The following is a 21,910-nucleotide window of genomic DNA, read 5'->3' as shown; positions in this document are numbered from 1 at the left end:
GTCCGTTGTGGCCAGTGCTTTCTGTTGTAGTGCGCTACGGTGTTCCTGCTGTTCCTGGTGTTCTTTGATCAAATCAGATAGGTCTACGTGTTCACTTAGGCAGCTAGAATTAAACTGCAACGATGAATGGTGAGCCCCAGTATATATATTACTATGGAAAGTTCTCGAAAATTGTATAAGGTTCTTGAAAATTCTCGTAAATTCTACAATATTCTAGAAAGTTCTTGAAAATTCTTGTAAGTTCGAGGAAATTCTCTATCAGCTACTCAGCACTTAATCTACCTGGAATGTTCTGGAAAATGGGTAAATTTGAAAAGTTCATTACTTAGATCACAAAAGCAAAGTTTTAAAAAAAAAACAGGTCTTTTCCATTTACTTTAGGCATAAGCAATTAGGAAATAACACTTTCTGTCCAGGAACAATACAAAGTAAAAATTGTGTTACATGGTGTAATCCATATTTTACGCTTTTCCTCCCCATCAGGACAACACGCCCCCTGGTCACAATAAAACATATTACCCTATAAAAACAATGATTGAACCAATTCTATTAATTACCGACCCATTAGCTTACTAAACCCATTAGGAATACTGACAGAAAAGCTCGTAACTAACAAACTAAACTGTTACCTCAACCCAACAAAATTATTAACAGGAATCAAAACACAGACATGAAGCACAGACAAACCTTGGATCACCTAAAACGAACTGAAGTAATTCATAAATGTTTGAACGGACAATAAGTCACTACATAAACCTTCTCAAAAGTCCAGTTTCACACAACTAGTTAAGAAACAAATTACACAAAGTACGAAGGATATAAACTTTTCTCACACACCGTACCACCAGGAGCAAAATTTAACATTCATGTTTGTCGCAGGAGACCCGCAATTATTAGTCCTTGACTCCACGTTCCATAACGTTTGTGTAAACGATACACCCTTTCTCTCAACAGAATGTACAGTTGCATCACAGTACGCTGATGACAGCCATTTGGAGCACAACAAGCAATGTTCAGACCATACAGTTTATAATTGGTATAACAAGTGCTGTGTCACCCTTAACTCCACAAAAAGACATGTTATAGCTTTTCGTAAAAGATTAAGCAAATAAAACAGAAAGTTTAGAAACCCTAAATTGCAGTTGAATAATACAGCCATCAAATTCTCTAACCACATCAAGTTCCAAGACTAGCAATCATAACCAGAGCCAGTACTGGAACTAATTATCAAGCCCCGGCATGGCCAGATGGTTAAGGCACTCGACTCGTAAGCTGAGAGTCGTGGGTTCCCATGCTCGCCCTTTCAGCTGTAGGGGGCATTATAATATGACGTTCTTTGGATACTATTGTGGCAAAATAGCTAGACAGTACCCTCCTAAGTTGGGAAGTAAATATCGTAGTCAATCACCTAAATAAACATAACTACCACACCTACCAAGATGCCTGTAAGTCTAATTACCAGTAATTTTCTGTTGTCTCTCAAGCACCTTGTTGGATACAAAACATAACTCACTGCCAAGTTACTTGCTCATTTTGGAGTAGAATTGGGTAGAGTCATGTTCATGAAATTCGAGAGTCGCAGGAGTTGGTTGGCTTGTGATACAGAGCTATAATGTCATATAATTTGTTTTTCTAACGTTAAGTGTTAATGTGTTTATATCTAAACAGTATTTAGTGTTGTTAAGTTTTCACTCTGTGGTACTGGGGGTCTGTACCAAGCAGGGTTGTATCATGACAGAAAACTATCCGTTCGTCTAGTGCTCAGCTGCACATATCATCTAGAGATATTACTCTGCAAAGGATCGGTTCTAAAACTGTACCCAGAAGGATTGAATATTCTGAATGAAACTGACAACAACATTTACTTTAACTATCTGGGGTACACTCTATAAATAACATAAGCTCTCTAACTCCTGTATTGTACAACATAACTAGTTCTACTCTGTATCTAACATAACTCCTATATTATACAACATAACTGGGTCTACACTACAGGGCCCATTTAACATAACTCCTCTAACTGCTATATTGTACAACATAACTAAATCTATTTTGCAGGTACCAATCTAACATAACTCCTCTCACTCCTACATCGCACAATATAACTAGATTATTCTGTAGGTACCAATCTAACATAACTCCTCTCACTCCTACATCGTACAATACAACTAGATTATTCTGTAGGTACCAATCTAACATAACTCCTCTCACTCCTACATCGTACAATATAACTAGATTATTCTGTAGGTACCAATCTAACATAACTCCTCTCACTCCTACATCGTACAATATAACTAAATCTATTTTGAAGGTACCAATCTAACATAACTCCTCTCACTCCTACATCGCACAATATAACTAGATTATTCTGTAGGTACCAATCTAACATAACTCCTCTCACTCCTACATCGTACAATACAACTAGATTATTCTGTAGGTACCAATCTAACATAACTCCTCTCACTCCTACATCGTACAATATAACTAGATTATTCTGTAGGTACCAATCTAACATAACTCCTCTCACTCCTACATCGTACAATATAACTAAATCTATTTTGAAGGTACCAATCTAACATAACTCCTCTCACTCCTACATCGCACAATATAACTAGATTATTCTGTAGGTACCAATCTAACATAACTCCTCTCACTCCCACATCGTGCAATATAACTAGATTATTCTGTAGGTACCAATCTAACATAACTCCTCTCACTCCTATATACCACTATTCGTTGGTAAAAGAGAAGCCCAAGAGTTGGCTGAATTTATCGACATGTTTATGATATAATCTTTGAATAAATTCGAGTATTTTACTTCTGGGTACATCTGTTAAGAAGATTAACTCAGCTTTCACATCACAATCATAAATGCATATTTTAAAATTTCTAAACAGAAATGTGGAAAAGGCGGATAGCTTTTGTGTCCCTGGGAACACAATCTATTTGTGGAGGTACCACTACAAAAAAAATGACTTTCAATAACAAGAAGTTGAGAGTCAACTAGTGTTCCGTTTAACGGTCGTACTTAACAAATATGGCTGACCTTCTTTTTTTCCATCTCTGACATAATTCTGATTTTAGGACTCATCGAATTAAAATGATTGTAAAATTCTAATAAAGTACAAAAGTTATTCCGTTACACTAAAAACGTGCCATCTAATTTCCTTAACCACGCTATAAGTTTCTCTTTAGACGTGTTTAACCTCTTCACTTCAAAATTGAACATAATTCATATAAAAAAGAGAATGGAAGAACCAATCCTTAAACTTTTAATTTGTTGAAAAAAATAGTTCTTGCCTTAAAATATGAGTTTCACACACACTCGTGAACCTTTAATATTTTAAAATTTATAAAATATGAGTGTCACACACACTCCTGAACCTTTAATATTTTAAAATTTATAAAATATGAGTTTCACACACACTCGTGAACCTTTAATATTTCAAAATTTATAAAATATGAGTGTCACACACACTCCTGAACCTTTAATATTTTAAAATTTATAAAATATGAGTTTCACACACACTCCTGAACCTTTAATATTTTAAAATTTATAAAATATGAGTTTCACACACACTCGTGAACCTTTAATATTTTAAAATTTATAAAATATGAGTTTCACACACACTCCTGAACCTTTAATATTTTAAAATTTATAAAATATGAGTTTCACACACACTCGTGAACCTTTAATATTTTAAAATTTATAAAATATGAGTTTCACACACACTCGTGAACCTTTAATATTTCAAAATTTATAAAATATGAGTGTCACACACACTCCTGAACCTTTAATATTTTAAAATTTATAAAATATGAGTTTCACACACACTCGTGAACCTTTAATATTTTAAAATTTATAAAATATGAGTTTCACACACACTCGTGAACCTTTAATATTTTAAAATTTATAAAATATGAGTGTCACACACACTCCTGAACCTTTAATATTTTAAAATTTATAAAATGTGAGTGTCACACACACTCGTGAACCTTTAATATTTTAAAATTTATAAAATATGAGTTTCACACACACTCGTGAACCTTTAATATTTTAAAATTTATAAAATATGAGTTTCACACACTCGTGAACCTTTAATATTTTAAAATTTATAAAATATGAGTTTCACACACACTGGTGAACTTTTAATATTTTAAAATTTATAAAATATGAGTTTCACACACACTCGTGAACCTTTAATATTTTAAAATTTATAAAATATGAGTGTCACACACACTCCTGAACCTTTAATATTTTAAAATTTATAAAATATGAGTGTCACACACACTCCTGAACCTTTAATATTTTAAAATTTATAAAATATGAGTTTCACACACACTCGTGAACCTTTAAGATTTTAAAATTTATAAAATATGAGTTTCACACACTCGTGAACCTTTAATATTTTAAAATTTATAAAATATGAGTTTCACACACACTGGTGAACTTTTAATATTTTAAAATTTATAAAATATGAGTTTCACACACACTCGTGAACCTTTAATATTTTAAAATTTATAAAATATGAGTTTCACACACACTCGTGAACCTTTAATATTTTAAAATTTATAAAATATGAGTGTCACACACACTCCTGAACCTTTAATATTTTAAAATTTATAAAATATGAGTTTCACACACACTCGTGAACCTTTAATATTTTAAAATTTATAAAATATGAGTTTCACACACTCGTGAACCTTTAATATTTTAAAATTTATAAAATATGAGTTTCACACACACTGGTGAACTTTTAATATTTTAAAATTTATAAAATATGAGTTTCACACACACTCGTGAACCTTTAATATTTTAAAATTTATAAAATATGAATCTCACACACACTCGTGAACCTTTAATATTTTAAAATTTATAAAATATGAATCTCACACACACTCGTGAACCTTTAATATTTTAAAATTTATAAAATATGAGTTTCACACACACTCGTGAACCTTTAATATTTTAAAATTTATAAAATATGAGTTTCACACACACTCCTGAACCTTTAATATTTTAAAATTTATAAAATATGAATCTCACACACACTCGTGACCCTTTAATATTTTAAAATTTATAAAATATGAGTTTCACACACACTCGTGAACCTTTAATATTTTAAAATTTATAAAATATGAATCTCACACACACTCGTGAACCTTTAATATTTTAAAATTTATAAAATATGAGTTTCACACACACACTCGTGAACCTTTACTATTTTAAAATTTATAAAATATGAGTTTCACACACACTCGTGAACCTTTAATATTTTAAAATTTATAAAATATGAGTTTCACACACACTGGTGAACTTTTAATATTTTAAAATTTATAAAATATGAGTTTCACACACACTCATGAACCTTTAATATTTTAAAATTTATAAAATATGAGTTTCACACACACACTCGTGAGGAAACTTTCAAAGTTTGTTCTTCATCCAGAAACTTCTTAAATGGAGCATTTGTGAACAGCGACACGCTATCAAAAGAGACTATTTAATTAATTAATTACATATTTATCACGACATTTTGTTAATGAAATCTAACGAATGTTTCAATGTGTATTCATGAAACGTCATTACAAATGAACATTTTCGACAAATAAATTTTGATAACGGTTAAAATGATGTACCTATATCGTCACCAACTTGGCAAAAGATGATACCAATTTCATGGATTTTAGATGGAACAAAGAATCTTCGTTAGATTAAATTATCATGAACCATGAAGGTAGGATCCTTTTACCACCATTTTTAAATTATCATGAACCATGGAGGTAGGATCCTTTTATCACCAGTTTTAAATTATCATGAACCATGGAGGTAGGATCCTTTTATCACCATTTTTAAATTATAATGAACCATGGAGGTAGGATCCTTTTATCACCATTTTAAATTATCATTAACCATGGAGGTAGGATACTCGTGAACCTGACAATGACCGAAGAAGGTCGAAACGTTGTTCGCTCTTCTATGTAAAAGTGTTTTCTCAGCCCAAACGAGCCGTTTTTGCATATAAATTTCTCAACAAGTGGGTTTCTCGTCATCACTGATTAAAGGTAGGATCCTTTTATCACCAGTTTTAAATTATAATGCACCATGGAGGTAGGATTCTTTTATCGCCAGTTTTAAATTATAATTAACCATGGAGGTAGGTTATCACCAGTTTTAAACTATAATGCACCATGGAGGTAGGATTCTTTTTAATTTTTTCGTAGAAACCACTTTCTACTACTTCTTTCATTTTTGTTTTCATACAACTAATAGAAATATTAAATTTGCCTTATATCCAATATTACAATTTGACCACCATTATATCCAGTATTACAATTTGACCACCTTATATATCCAATATTACAATTTGACCACCTTTATATCCGATATTATATTGATATTGACCACCATTATATCCAATTTGACCACCATTATATCCAATTTGTCCACCTTTATCTGTTTATAATGTTTCTTTAATGCTCGTAACTATTCTACTTCATCATTACTTAACTTAGGTCAACCTTTCTGGTTCAATAAATCATTATTTAACTTAGGTCAACCTTTCTGGTTCAATAAATCATTACTTAACTTAGGTCAACCTTTCTGGTTCAATAAATCATTATTTAACTTAGATCAACCTTTCTGGTTCAATAAATCATTATTTAACTTAGGTCAACCTTTCTGGTTCAATAAATGATTAACTACTTCTGTTCTAACTCTGTGTTTTCTCCGATCATTCACTTTTAATATTTAAAAACATGCTTCTCTAGATACAATAAGCTCACCTTCGATTTTCATTTTTTGGATGACATCTGATACGTTATCAGATTTGAGGTTTGACAATTATTGGTGTACTTATCTTCTGAAACTGGAATCTTATTATTCTATTTATAATTAAAGCTTTTATCTTTCTTCTTTATCAGGTTATTCAGTTTAATCTTATAATTTATTTTAATTATTCAAACTTCAACCAACTAAATGCATCTAATCTGCATCACAGTAAGTTATGAATGTATTTGGTTAATTTTAAGTGCAAATTGTAGAGTGCCCCTTATGCCGATACTAAAATGTTGATGTCAATAAACAATGGATTATCCATGGCAACATTTTTTATGCTTCGAGTTAGGAGCGCCCTGTGTTAATTATTGGGTGGTTTTAAGTAACTCTGAGTTCATTACAGTCACCAAGTTATGCGTGTTAATATTTTCACCATTTTTTATTAACACCCTATTTCTCGTTCCTGTCTTGAGAAGTTCATTCATTTGCGAGTAATTAATTCTTCAAGTTTTTACAATATGAGTACCAAAGGTAGGTGCATTGGAGGTTTTGAAATTCATATGGACAAATGCAGAGCAGTGATCCATAATATTAATTTAAATAGCTTTTGTCTGATTGTTCACAGAACCATTAATAAAAAATATGATCGATACACGACCTCAGATTATTACAGACTCCAGTAGCAATTATTTTACACGAGACAAATTTATTTTCTACTAACATATTTAATTAATCATTTTACACCAATGTCAAAACCATCTTAACATTATTGTAGATATTTACATTAGTGTTTTCTATAATTATGGACCCGGCATGGCCAAGTGGTTAAGGCACTCGACTCGTAATCCGAGGGTCACGGTTCGAATCCCCGTCACACCAAACGTGCTCGCCCTTTCAGCCAAGGGGGCCTTATAATGTGACGATTGATCCCACTATTCGTTGGTAAAATAGTGGCCCAAGAGTTGGCGTTGGGTGGTGATGACCAGCTGCCTTCCCTCTTGTCTTACACTGCTAAATTAGGGACGGCTAGCGTAGATACCCCTCGTATGTAGCTTTGCGCGAAATTAGAAAAAAAACAAACAAATAAGTTTTTCAAATACAATGTCAAACATTAAATCCACACACATTATGTTACATTCGACTATCTCCTGCTAAAACAACAATGCAACTTACTGGAAACGTCTAGATTAAGAAACATAGGTTATTACCTCACACTAGATTTATGGCATTAAATGGTAGATATTGAGTAGAATAACGCAATGTTTCAAAGTATTCGAATGAATTTATTTATGTATCAACAATCCATGTTCTAGGCTTTCACTAGCCATTAGCCACATCGCCACTGGCGAAAAGAAACAACCTGTGGCAAAATAAATCTTGTGTTGGTTTCGCCACAGTGGCGAAAGATAATAATTTTTCGGTCTTGGATGATTTTCCTTTATTTATTCTGCTCAAGTTTCGGTCTTAACAGCTTTCGTGGTTTTTATCACCATCCACGCCATTAATGATGATAAATGACCAGAGGCTCCCCCCAGCAAGTTGAAGAAACAAGAAACGTCTTTAAAAACTACCACTGACTGTAATCTATATTTTTTTTATATATGTATTTTTATGATTTCAGGGATATGACAACTAACAAGTTAAATGTTTTAAAATATATTACTCAGCTGTCTAATTATTTCTTTTATTTTCATTTCTTATACGACATCTTTGATTCTGCTCGTGGTACACAAACAGTAATCTGAGAAAACCTGATTTTCGTCAAACCAACATATGGTCTGTATCAAAGTGGAAATTCCAAGTTTCGTTTGACATGTGTTTGAATTGAGATCACGACAACTCCTAGATCAGATAAAAAGACGTCTAAACAGTTAGATATATCAAGTTTTTTTTTCAAAAGAAGATCGAAGCAACGACATTAACTGATGGTGGGAAATCCACTTCCAAAAGAAAAGACAGCTCTGAATAAACTGAAGCTTCCAGCAGTGATCAGACTGTTGGTGTGAACAAAAAACATACCCACGATTTTCACAGAGTTGTTAAAGAAACTTGGTTTTCGCAGTTTCCTTGGCTGGAATATGTTTCCCAACAAAATACATTTAATTGCAAATTATGCAGGGACAACAAGAAGACAAATATTTATGCTGCCACTGGGTAAACTGTACTAAGCCTAAACATAGACGACTTGGTGGAGCATGTATGGTCAGAAGATCATCACAGTGCAGTAGCATCACAAGTTTTGAAGAAGGACATGTCAACTGCTGCTGTGAATGTGTATGTAAGGGGTAAAGGTGGCATTCAGGCACAGATGGCCACATTACTTGTACAAACAAAGGAAGCCATCCCAACTGTGAAGTTTCATTCCCTCCTTTCACTACAAGTATTCAATGTAAGAATATTCTTCATTCTAGTATTAATAATATACTTTCTGTTTTCTACAGTATTTTCTTAAAACAAAAGGTAATTTGACAATTTTCTAAAAGTGAAACATTTTGAAAATATCTATCAAAAATTAAGTAGCTAGCCAACTCTTCCAAATATCTTTGTTTATTACTTTAATTGGTGGTCTTATTTCAAAACACAAGTTCTTATATATTTTTTAACAGGAAGTGACCTCTCTAAAGAAACTACAGACTCAGTCACAATGTGGAACAGATAGGTTCATATACACCCACAGCCAGTCTCTGGATCATATGTACAGTGCCCTAAATCATGTAACAGCAGTCTCTGGATGATATGTACAGTACCCTAAATCATGTAGTTCAGGATGAAATACAGGCAGTCTTTCAGACATTGCCTTTTCCATTTTTTGCTCTTGAAGCAGATGAAGCAACTGATGTAGGAAACATCTCTATACTGATAATTTATATCAGGTATCGTTCATCATTAGGTGAGGTTACAAGTCGATTCCTTGCTGTGCGTGAGCTGACCAACACTGGAGCTGATTCTATCTACAACACAATGCACTCAGTCATGGCAGATCGAGGATTGTTTGATGTTGACTTGGTTGGACTTGCAACTGATGGTGCAAATGTCATGGTGGGAATAAAAACAGATGTTGCTACAAAATTTAAGGAGGAATGCCCCTGAATAATAACAAGTCATTGTTTGGCACACAGATTACAGTTGGCAGCTGAAAAGGCAGCAATCCAGGTGCCATACCTTGTTACATTTCAGTTTTGAACCAGTTTACAATAAGCCTGAAATATTCTCCTAAGTTGTGTCGGGTTCTGGAAGAGAGCAAAGCATTGCATGGAGAGAAAAGTGACAAAATCAAACAAGTGTTCTTCACACGATGGCTCTCTTTTAATGATTCCATCCAAGCACTAGTCAACTGTATTGTATCTGTGATAAGCTGCCTGCAGGTCATAGCAATGGAACGTGGTACTCCAGGCCGAGCCTTGCTACATGGTCTAGTTCAGCAAATGTCATGTTACAGCTTTGTCATGATGACACATTTTTTGGATGACGCTGTTGGCATTCTTGGACTTTTGCCAAGATCTCTACAGAGAGCTGATTTATCTTATGATCAGGCTAAAGCAATTATTGATGGGTCAATTCTGTAAATTCAGTTGCTGGTACACATCTCTGGTCCTTACACACAGACTGCACTGAAGAAACTCCCACAAGCTCCTGATGCCAGTGGTTACACTTCTTACAGAGGCCATGACATCAAAGATATTGATAAACAATGTAAAAAGTACAGATCAACTGCTGAGTCATTTGTTAAAGAGGTGGTCACAAGACTACAAGTAGCATTTCCACACATTAACATCATGTCATTTTTGTCAATATTTAGCCCATGTTACAGCAGAGCAGTATCTGATGAGGATGATCTGAAGAAACTCATCCAGCACTTCTCTCCTTTCGTCAATGAGGATGAGGCACTGACTGAATGGTTGCTACTAAGGAACATAATGGAACAGAATGCTCACAAAAACAGAAGTATGAAGAGCTTCTACAAGGAATACATCAACCAGACCCGTCAAACTTTTTCAAATCTGTCTCAGCTTGCAGCAATTGGATTAATAATTCCAGTTACATCTGTTGACTGTGAACGGGGAATTAACAGGTACAACAGCATCAAAACAGATGTCAGAAGCAGTTTGTCTGTGGCCAAGACAGAAATGTTACTGAACTTATCCATGGAGTCCAAACCTTTAGATCATTTTAACTTCGACTCTGCATTCAGATACTGGGTCACTCACAAAGACAGATGTGGGTACCATTCCCTGTTGAAGAAATGTGCTTCGGAACTTCAGGTGTCAACTTCTACCACATCTTCTGTTGAGGATGATTTGGCTGAAGAGTTGCCATTGGATTTATCTACTTACTAGTCATGCTACCGTATTCTAGTTTTAAGTCATTGTTTTGTTTCTGTGTTATTTTGATAAATGTATCTTTATTTTCCTCTTTATCATGTTTATTTTGTTTTTTTGTTTGTCTTGTTTTTTGTGGGAAAGATTGCTAGGGAATAAAAAATAGTACAAAACTTAATGTCTTGTAGATTTTCACATAATTACAACTATTTTTTACTAGATGGAATTGATGCATATTAAAAGTCACACACCACACAGTTTTTGGCGACCTAAAATTGTGGATAAACAACTTTCACTCTGGCTAAAAGAAAATTACTTTGTTTAGCCACAGTAGTTAAGAGAGTTATTTTTCTAATGGAAGCCCAGATGTTGTACATAAATCTAAAAGGAAACTTCACAACAGTCAACCACCTACAATAACTCACACCCGTTAAACACTCAATAATAGACGAAAATAACTTTGTAAGAGTTCGTTAACTGTCTACAAAAAGCACTAGTTTAAAAAAAATACTTTTTAAAATGTTTTTCTGGTTCGTTCCGAATCTCATCACAAAATGCAAGTATCATTTTCGTGTCCAATTGGAACGTGTACGAATAAAATACTTTTTAAAATGTTTTTCTGGTTCGTTCCGAATCTCATCACAAAATGCAAGTATCATTTTCGTGTCCAATTGGAACGTGTACGAATAAAATAATTTTTAAAATGTTTTTCTGGTTCGTTCCGAATCTCATCACAAAATGCAAGTATCATTTTCGTGTCCAATTGGAACGTGTACGCTCATTACGCAAGACAATATTACTGGATTATTCACTTAGAGAACTGAGTATAGAGCAAAACCTACCTCCGGAGAACGCTGTTAGAATGTGGTAGATAACTTCTTTGCTGCCTGGTGAAACAACTATGTTATCTGGATCAACTGTGAAACCATCAAATTTCTCATGAAACCTGCTGATCGCCTGTCGAAATTCCTGGAGTCCTACCCAAGAAAATAAAAAAATTAAAGCAAACGACGCTTGTAGAAGTCGAACCTAAAGTCAACAAATGGCAGCTGGCTGGTCTAACGAATTAGAAAAATTATGTAACAATAATTACCATGACACATTGCAATATAAATATCGCACATTCGGATTCAACACTATTGAATTACCTGCACACATCATTTCCTCATGTATCCAAAGACCAATCTATAAACCAGTATGCATATGTCTGTGGTAGGTACAGACTTACAACAGTTCACTTGTCTCTCAGGAAAAACAAAACGCGTATATATCAGTATAGGTACCATGGTAGGTATATAGACGTGCAGCAGTTCACTTATTTCTAAAAAAAAACATAAATAATACATGTATATATCAATATAGGTACCTTTATGGTAGGTATAGACATGCAACAGTCTATCAGTTTCTTAAGAAAAACAAAATAAAACATATATATATATATATCAGTATAGGTACCTTTATTCTAGGTATAGACTTGCAACAGTTCACTTATTTCTAAAAAAAATAAACATAAATAATACATGTATATATCAATATAGGTACCTTTATGGTAAGTATAGACATGCAGGAATTCACTCCTCCCTGACAAAAAAAAAAAAAAAAACATGTATATATCCGTGTAGCCACCTTTATGGTAAGTATAGACTTGCAACAATTATCTTATCTCTCAACAAAATAAAACATACATATATCATTATACGTACTCTTATTGCAGGTATAAACGTGCAACAGTTTATTTATCTCTCAAGAAAAACAAAACAGCACAACTTGTATATATCAGCATACGTACATTTTATTGTAGGTATACAATTGCAACAGTTTACTTGTGTTTCAACACAAACAAAACATGTACGTATCAGTATGGGTACCTCTATGTTAGGTATAGACTTGCAGCAGTTCAGTCGTCTTTCAACACAAACAAAACATGTACATATCAGTTTGGGTACCTCTATGTTAGGTATAGACTTGCAGTAATACACATGTCTTTCAACACAAACAAAACATGTACGTATCAGTTTGGGTACCTCTATGTTAGGTGTAGACTTGCAGCAGTCCACTTGTCTCTAAACTAAAACAATACAAAGCATACAAACCATGTATATGTCAGTATAGATACCTTTATCGCAGGTATAGACTTGCAACAGTTCACTTGTCTCTCAAAAAACAAAACGCGTATACATCAGTATAGGTATCTTTATGGAAATTATATGCTTGCCAGCAGTTTACTTGTCTCTCAAGAAAAACAAAATAAAACATACATACATCAGTAAAGGAATCTTTCTTGTAGGTATAAACGTGCAACAGTTCATTTGTCTCTCAAGAAAAACAAAACAGCACAACTTGTATATATCAGCATACGTACATTTTATTGTAGGTATACAATTGCAACAGTTCACTTGTGTTTCAACACAAACAAAACATGTACGTATCAGTATGGGTACCTCTATGTTAGGTATAGACTTGCAGCAGTTCACTTGTCTTTCAACACAAACAAAACATGTACGTATCAGTATGGGTACCTCTATGTTAGGTATAGACTTGTAGTAGTTTACTTGTCTTTCAACACAAACAAAACATGTACGTATCAGTATGGGTACCTCTATGTTAGGTATAGACTTGCAGCAGTTCACTTGTCTTTCAACACAAACAAAACATGTACGTATCAGTATGGGTACCTCTATGTTAGGTATAGACTTGTAGTAGTTCACTTGTCTTTCAACACAAACAAAACATGTACGTATCAGTATGGGTACCTCTATGTTAGGTATAGACTTGTAGTAGTTCACTTGTCTTTCAACACAAACAAAACATGTACGTATCAGTATGGGTACCTCTATGTTAGGTATAGACTTGCAGCAGTTCACTTGTCTTTCAACACAAACAAAACATGTACGTATCAGTATGGGTACCTCTATGTTAGGTATAGACTTGCAGCAGTTCACTTGTCTTTCAACACAAACAAAACATGTACGTATCAGTATGGGTACCTCTATGTTAGGTATAGACTTGCAGCAGTTCACTTGTCTTTCAACACAAACAAAACATGTACGTATCAGTATGGGTACCTCTATGTTAGGTATAGACTTGTAGTAGTTCACTTGTCTTTCAACACAAACAAAACATGTACGTATCAGTATGGGTACCTCTATGTTAGGTATAGACTTGCAGCAGTTCACTCGTCTTTCAACACAAACAAAACATGTACGTATCAGTATGGGTACCTCTATGTTAGGTATAGACTTGTAGTAGTTCACTTGTCTTTCAACACAAACAAAACATGTACGTATCAGTATGGGTACCTCTATGTTAGGTATAGACTTGTAGTAGTTCACTTGTCTTTCAACACAAACAAAACATGTACGTATCAGTATGGGTACCTCTATGTTAGGTATAGACTTGCAGCAGTTCACTTGTCTTTCAACACAAACAAAACATGTACGTATCAGTATGGGTACCTCTATGTTAGGTATAGACTTGTAGTAGTTCACTCGTCTTTCAACACAAACAAAACATGTACGTATCAGTATGGGTACCTCTATGTTAGGTATAGACTTGCAGCAGTTCACTCGTCTTTCAACACAAACAAAACATGTACGTATCAGTATGGGTACCTCTATGTTAGGTATAGACTTGCAGCAGTTCACTCGTCTTTCAACACAAACAAAACATGTACGTATCAGTTTGGATACCTCTATGTTAGGTATAGACTTGTAGTAGTACACTTGTCTTTCAACACAAACAAAACATGTACATATCAGTATGGGTACCTCTATGTTAGGTATAGACTTGCAACAGTCCTCTTATTTCTTCAGATCTCGCTTAACAAATAAATAGTTATAACAAAGGCCTGAACAAATAAATAAAGTAAGTGTACTATTCTTAACAAAGAAAATAAAATGCAAGAAGGAAATTGTACAGTGAAAACAGTTTTCAAGAAACATGTAGTTATTGTTAGCTGAATGCTAGAGAGTATAATTACATAATTTATATCTCAGGAGACACACTAAATGTCAGATTATACTGAAGTAATTTATTTCTGGTAACACACTAAAAGACAGATTGTGTACTGACGTAATTTATTTCTGTGGGGACACACTAAATGTCAGAAAATATGCTGAAGTAATTTACTTTTGTGGGGACACACTGAATGTCAGAACGTATACTGATGTAATTTATTACTGTGAGGACACAGTGTTGGTCTGAAACATAATGTGCTTTCCTAACCAAGACCACAATATCTTCACTACAACAGCTGCCATATCTAAGTGCTTAAAATAGAATATTATCAATAGTCTAGTCTTCCACGTATAATGGCCCTGCATGGCCAGGTGGGTTAAGGCGTTCGACTCGTAAACTTAGGGTCGAGGGTTCGAATCTCCCTCGCAAACATGCTCGCTCTTTCAGCCGTGTGGGCGTTATAATGTTACGGTCAATCTCACTATTCGTTGGTAAAAGAGTAGCTCAAGAGTTGGTGATGGGTGGTGATGACTTGCTGCCTACCCTCTGGTCTTACAGCCGCTAAATTAGGGACAGCTGGCACAATTATACCTCGAGTAGATTTGCGTGATATTCAAAACAAACAATCTACGTATAATAAATGTACTCATTAAAGCAATTACAAAGCCATACAAGACGTTAAAACAAACTATAATATTATTGTGTTACAAAGATGTCGATGCGAGTAGAATTAATTGTGAGCAAGAAACTGAGTCTTAAAAACAGAATTTCTCTTGCTCTGTGACGTGTCACTTTGAACTCAAGGACTTCTTGTATATTTGAAAAAGATATTTCTATTTATTCGAACTCGGCAATCATTTAAAATAATATCCAAGATATCCTAGTTCATCAGGCTTCAGCTGATCGCACTTCATCGTAAACTGATATTCTTCTGGCATTTTTCCAACATACATAAAAAATAATACTTTTTCACAAAACCTCTTGTACCTCACGCACTATAAAACGTTTCGCCATCAGTACGTTAAAGTAATACAAAAAAAAAAAACCTCTTGGAGTTTAGACAACCACAAATTTTCTGCCAACGTCAAGAAACATAATTTATCCAGTCTAGTCATGAACCTCTCGGTTATTGAAACTGTGTTTTTTAATATATATGTAAAAACGGCTTGTTTGGGTTGAGAAATTTTTTTTTTTTTTTTGTAGAGGAACGAGCAACGTTGTCGTCAGGTTCACAAAGAAGGAAAGAGGTAACTGATCGGTAGCTGACCACATGTTTGAAGGGGTTGTGTAACTGAGTGTAGGAATGTAGAGGGCGTGCTTAGTTGTTTGAATATATTTATTAATATAGGTGTTCCTTTGCATTGGTTTATTTTGGGCTTGAGTTGTTGTATAAGTAAGGCTTCTTTAATTTTGCGTTTCTTTATGTTTGTTTATTTATTTAGTATTTGGGTGTTTTCTATGGTTATGTTGTGTTTATTTGACTTGCAGTGTTCGAAAACGTGTGAAGGTGACTTTTTGTGTTCTTTGAATCTGGTTTCCATTTTTCTATTTGTTTCTCCAATATAGAAGTTGTGGCAGTTATCACATTGTACATGTATTTTATAAATAATATTGGTGTGGTATTTGTCAGTGTAGTTTTTTACATAGTACAGACCTTAGTTTTGTGCCTGGTTTTCGAATAAATTTAGTATTAACTGGAATGTCATATTTTGTTACTACTTTTTGCTAGTTACTAGTTTTTATACACAGCCATAAAACTATGCTCACCAGATAAAATTAATGATGAATTAGACAAAATAAAACAATACTTCATCAATATCAATAAGTTTCCTTCACAAACCGTAGAAAACATTATACACACACACCTAGACAGAGAGCAAAATCAACCAACAAAAGTAAATATATCTCACGAACCAAAAAATCACGAAACCATATACTGCTGCATACCCTACATTCCCGACATGAGCAGACAAATAACCAACATTTGGCAAAAACTAGTAACAAAATATGACATTCCAGTTAATACTAAATTTATTCGAAAACCAGGCACAAAACTAAGGTCTGTACTATGTAAAAACTACACTGACAAATACCACACCAATATTATTTATAAAATACATGTACAATGTGATAACTGCCACAACTTCTATATTGGAGAAACAAATAGAAAAATGGAAACCAGATTGAAAGAACACAAAAAGTCACCTTCACACGTTTTCGAACACTGCAAGTCAAATAAACACAACATAACCATAGAAAACACCCAAATACTAAATAAATAAACAAACATAAAGAAACGCAAAATTAAAGAAGCCTTACTTATACAACAACTCAAGCCCAAAATAAACCAATACAAAGGAACGCCTTTATACCTACTTATATTAATAAATATAATCCAACATTTAAGCACGCCTTCTACATTCCTATACTCAATTACACAACCACCTTCAAACATGTGGTCAGCTATTGGTCAGTTACCTCTTTCTTTCTTTGTGAAACTGACAATGACCGAAGAAGGTCGAAACGTCGTTCGCTTCTCTACATAAAAGTATTTTCTCAACCCAGACGAGCCGTTTTTTACATATATATTTTTCTCTACAAGTGGGTTTTCTCGTCATCACTGATTATTGTGTGCTTTAATGGTGATTTGTTACAAGCATCAAAGTGTAACCAAACGTCACTAAAAGTTTGCACTTCCCACTCCAACTAATCTCGTCCATATTTTATTATTAAGCCAAGCAGTGTTTGATCAGGCCTTTGTTGCATTTGTTCTATCATTTAGAGTGGCACTGCTTTATATCTTCACAACCATATGTGCCTCCACATAATCCTTGTACAGGTAACATTTTACAGCAGTATCAACTGTGAAAGTTATAAGCCATGAAAAAAAACTACCCACACCATAAAAGGATTTTAATTTTTACCCTAACGATACAATACTCAACGTTTGTTGGAAACCATTGTTGTTTGTGTAGTTCGAGTTTGATCATTTTCTATCGCATTCTGACTTAATTATTTTCAAAGAGTTGATCTTCTGAACTTTATTTGTAACTTTCATTGCTAGTGGTGGTGAAGGTTCTCATGTAGTGGTTATAGCTTTTGTTGGGCCCTAGTTTCATGAGATTTCATATCAGTGGAAAGTAAAAATCTTTTTAGTATTTCTGTTGACATTCAGCCCAACTTATCTGTACTTTGTTGATGTTATGAGCGTGACTTTATGTTGTTGTCCTCGTACAATCAGCGATAGTATCAGGTTTCCTCCTGATATATCAACTCGAAAAGTGTATGCGGAGTTCCACAGAAAATCTATAATGTCACAGTTGACACCTGAATATTTTGGTGAACTTTAACACAATTACATCAGTACTGGTTGGTTTTGAATGACCTTTATGTGGTTAATTTCATGAATAGTTGCACATACTAAATATTCTGACACACTTATTCTGATTTATACTGTAGATTGTAGGCCATTTATACTCTAAAACTCAGGGTGTTTCAGGTTTAGGCCTGGCATGGCCAAGCGCGTGAGGCGTGCGACTCGTAATCCGAGGGTCGCGGGTTCGTGCCCGCGTCGCGCTAAACATGCTCGCCCTCCCAGCCGTGGGGGCGTATAATGTGACGGTCAATCCCACTATTCGTTGGTAAAAGAGTAGCCCAAGAGTTGGCGGTGGGTGGTGATGACTAGCTGCCTTCCCTCTAGTCTTACACTGCTAAATTAGGGACGGCTAGCACAGATAGCCCACGAGTAGCTTTGTGCGAAATTCCAAAACAAACAAACAAACAAAGTTTCAGGTTTGGGTTATATTGTTCTTGGGTTGAAGTTTCCTTGCATGAGTTATTTTTGGCAGGAGGTTTCTTTGTTTCCTTTATACGTCAAAATTTTCTCACCGCGTTTTTAGTGAGAATTTGAAACGAGAATATGTCACATTCACTACCCACATAAGCAGGTATATAATAAAGTTACTTTAGTAACTTCATTGGTTATTAAGTAAATAAATGTATTCACGTGTTTCTAACCACTGAGTGGTTAAGCCATGTATTTAGAAGTACATCTATGACATATAAATGTATGCTTTAGAAGTTCTCATGAATAAAAATCTGCCTTTATATTTGAAAACACTATGTATTCTATTTTCAAGTTTAGAAACTATACTGAGTCAACATGCAAATAGGTTCTAGGAAATAGCATACATAATTATTGATTGTTACATTTTGTTTGTGCCTTCCTGTATACAATAGTATTAAAGTGTTTTGTTTGACCTCCATTTTACACGTTTAACACTTATAAGCTATTTTAAATATATACATGACGTCATCAATTATATTATCATTAATACCATTGCTATTTATCATATATCTCACGTTATTAAGTTCCTTAAGATAATAATAAGAGACTAACCTAGTCATTTCAGAGGCTCAGCAGTGAGTGGGCTTACGATGTCAAAAATTGGGTTTCGATACCGTATTGGGCGGAAGAACACAGATAACCTAACTCAAATGCTAAATATCTTAAAAACACGACGAACTATTATTTCAACTAAATTTGTTTTGTTTAATCAAAAATTAAAATGTAAACCTGTAAATACATGAATATGAAAACTTCATCTTTAAAACTACTGTTATTATACAAGTGAACCAAGAAAGTCAAATTGATTATCTTTCACAGCAATTTTTACACTTTTATGTTGATTATTAAGATATCGTAAAAATCAACTTTCACGTTTAGAGTGACTAGAGTTCTTTTTTTTTAGTTCTCCAGTGGGTCAGCAGTGAATTGTTTGTTTGTTTGTTTTTCTGAATTTCGCACAAAGCTAATCGAGGGCTATCTGTGCTAGCCGTCCCTAATTTAGCAGTGTAAAACTAAAGGGAAGGCAACTAGTCATCACTACCCACCGTCAACTGTTGGGCTACTCTTTTACCAACGAATAGTTGGATGGATCGTCACATTATAACGCCCCGACAGCTGAAAAAGGCGAGTATGTTTGGCGCGACGGGGATGCGAACCCACGACCCTCAGATTACGAGTCGCGCGCCTTAACACGCTTAGCCATGCCGGGCCCCAGCGGTGAATTAATAGACTAACAACATTTTTTAGCTCTGCGCTAAAACAAGCAGACAAACAATTAATTTATGTCGTATACCACCCTTGTTACAGATCGTTAAACAATGGAAATCCCTTTATTATTATGACACATACAGTTTCAGTGATTGGTGATATAACAATATGGTTACTTTTATTGGGGTTAATGTAACAATGGATTATGAAATAATTATTAATAACTTAAACAAATTGGAGAAGTTAAGCAGTCCTTCATCAAACCTAATTTTCTTAGTGTCCATGCAGAAAAGCAAATATACAGTTTTTTTTTAAGTTTTCCACTACGTATTCATGCGACAATAGAATGTTTTCTATTACATCACATGCAGGCTTCCCTTGGTAACATCTTTAACAAATATTGTTCTACAAACCTGTAATTGTACCAGATTTCGGTGTTAATCGACTACTGCACACTAAACAACTTTGAGGGCCTTGATATAGTACCTGTATATACGTGAAGTGTAGTAACATATAGTACCTGTATATACGTGAAGTGTAGTAACATATGACTTGTATTGATGAAAAAGTTACGACATGTGGAAGAAAACAACCTGAAATATTTGTCAACTTTAAAGAGGAAAACAAAATGTGATAACGATTTCGTCATTAAACTTATTTTAATTTGGTGAGTATTTCACCTTGATTTCTCTATCTAAAGGCCAGTTTGAATAACATAAGTTAACCCTAACTGAACAACACACACACTATATAACACATATTTATCAGTATATGGGAAGAAACACCTTACCGTGCACTGTGACGTAATCATTCTGCGACACACTCTTTTTTAGCTCGAGTTGCGCGTGCTTCATTGCAGGAAAGGGAGATTGACCAAATGCCATATGATAAATCGACCTTCCATTTCTCTTCAAAGCTTTAACAAACTCGTGAAATTCCAAATTTGAAACCAAACTCTGACCCTGTAGTTCTTTACGAACCAGATCTATTGGCGGACCTTCCATTAGCCGTACTTTACTAGAACAATGTTGGGATACGGTCTATATTTTACAAATGGTTTCAGTGCATATTTTTACTTGATCGAAATTTGATTTGAGCAATCGTCTAAAGAGGGCACCAGTAGAACAGTTACTAAACACTGGTAACCAGGGCAATGATGCTTTGACAAAATGTAGGTTCATATTATAATAATGATAGTAGTATTTTATTAAAGTCTTTAATGTTAAGATTTGAAACAAATGATAATAAAATCCGAATATTCAAGATGAATAAACTTTGATATTTGACAACGAGTAACGACTTCAGCCATATGTTGCTTAAAAGGAAGTATTAAATATTGTCCATAGATGTCTCTCGTTAAATTATTCTAGATCTATTATATATATCTTCGCCCCACATCTAGATGATTGATAAGATAGCAGAAAAAAAAATATATTTCTAAGTACTAATTTTTTACTACGTCAGAAATACCTTTACAAACTTACAGCGCTAAAATATAGGGTTCGATTCATTATGGTGGACAGAAAGGAGATATCCTATGCAACTATGTGGCAAAACAAACAAATTGTAAGTTAATTATATTAATCTAACGCCCCCTGGGTGGCAAACGGATTGTCTGTGGACTTGAAACGCTAGAAACCGGGTTTTAATAACCCATTCAGTAGCTTAATTAAACACACAGTAATCTAACTCTAGGCCTTCAAGAATTATTTGAATTTAAAAAACAAAATACTAGTAGGGTATATTCCGTAAACCTATTGCATGCTTTCCTTTCCTTTATTGAACTGCAAATTCAAATAA

General features: G+C 34.1%; 2 protein-coding genes across 3 annotated transcripts in view; one reads left to right on the top strand and one right to left on the bottom strand.

Annotated features, from left to right (window-relative positions):
- Positions 1-21,228, bottom strand: part of LOC143249905 (asparagine--oxo-acid transaminase-like) — a 108,683-nt gene extending 87,455 nt beyond the window's left edge. The window contains exons 1-2 of the mRNA XM_076500510.1: positions 20,901-21,228; positions 11,940-12,074 (exon numbers count right to left, since the gene is read on the bottom strand). Coding sequence (XP_076356625.1) covers positions 11,940-12,074; positions 20,901-21,114 — 349 coding nt within the window. The 5' untranslated portion in view covers positions 21,115-21,228. The remainder of the gene's footprint in view (positions 1-11,939; positions 12,075-20,900) is intronic.
- LOC143249906 (E3 SUMO-protein ligase KIAA1586-like) lies at positions 8,606-10,359 on the top strand. 2 transcript variants are annotated; one of them, XM_076500513.1, is made up of 2 exons: positions 8,606-9,167; positions 9,385-10,359. In XM_076500513.1, the coding sequence occupies exons 1-2, from the start codon at positions 9,030-9,032 to the stop codon at positions 9,511-9,513; spliced, it is 267 nt and encodes an 88-aa protein (XP_076356628.1). In that variant the 5' UTR covers positions 8,606-9,029; the 3' UTR covers positions 9,514-10,359. The 2 variants fall into 2 exon arrangements, with proteins under 2 accessions (XP_076356628.1, XP_076356626.1); XM_076500511.1 differs by having other exon boundaries at positions 8,615-9,167.
- Positions 21,229-21,910: the final 682 nt, after the last annotated feature.

Source organism: Tachypleus tridentatus, chromosome 4 (genome assembly GCF_004210375.1).
Source record: "Tachypleus tridentatus isolate NWPU-2018 chromosome 4, ASM421037v1, whole genome shotgun sequence".
In the NCBI taxonomy this organism is placed as follows: domain Eukaryota; kingdom Metazoa; phylum Arthropoda; class Merostomata; order Xiphosura; family Limulidae; genus Tachypleus; species Tachypleus tridentatus.
The sequence above is the reverse complement of the archived record's forward strand: the minus strand, read 5'-3'. Positions and strand labels throughout refer to the sequence as shown.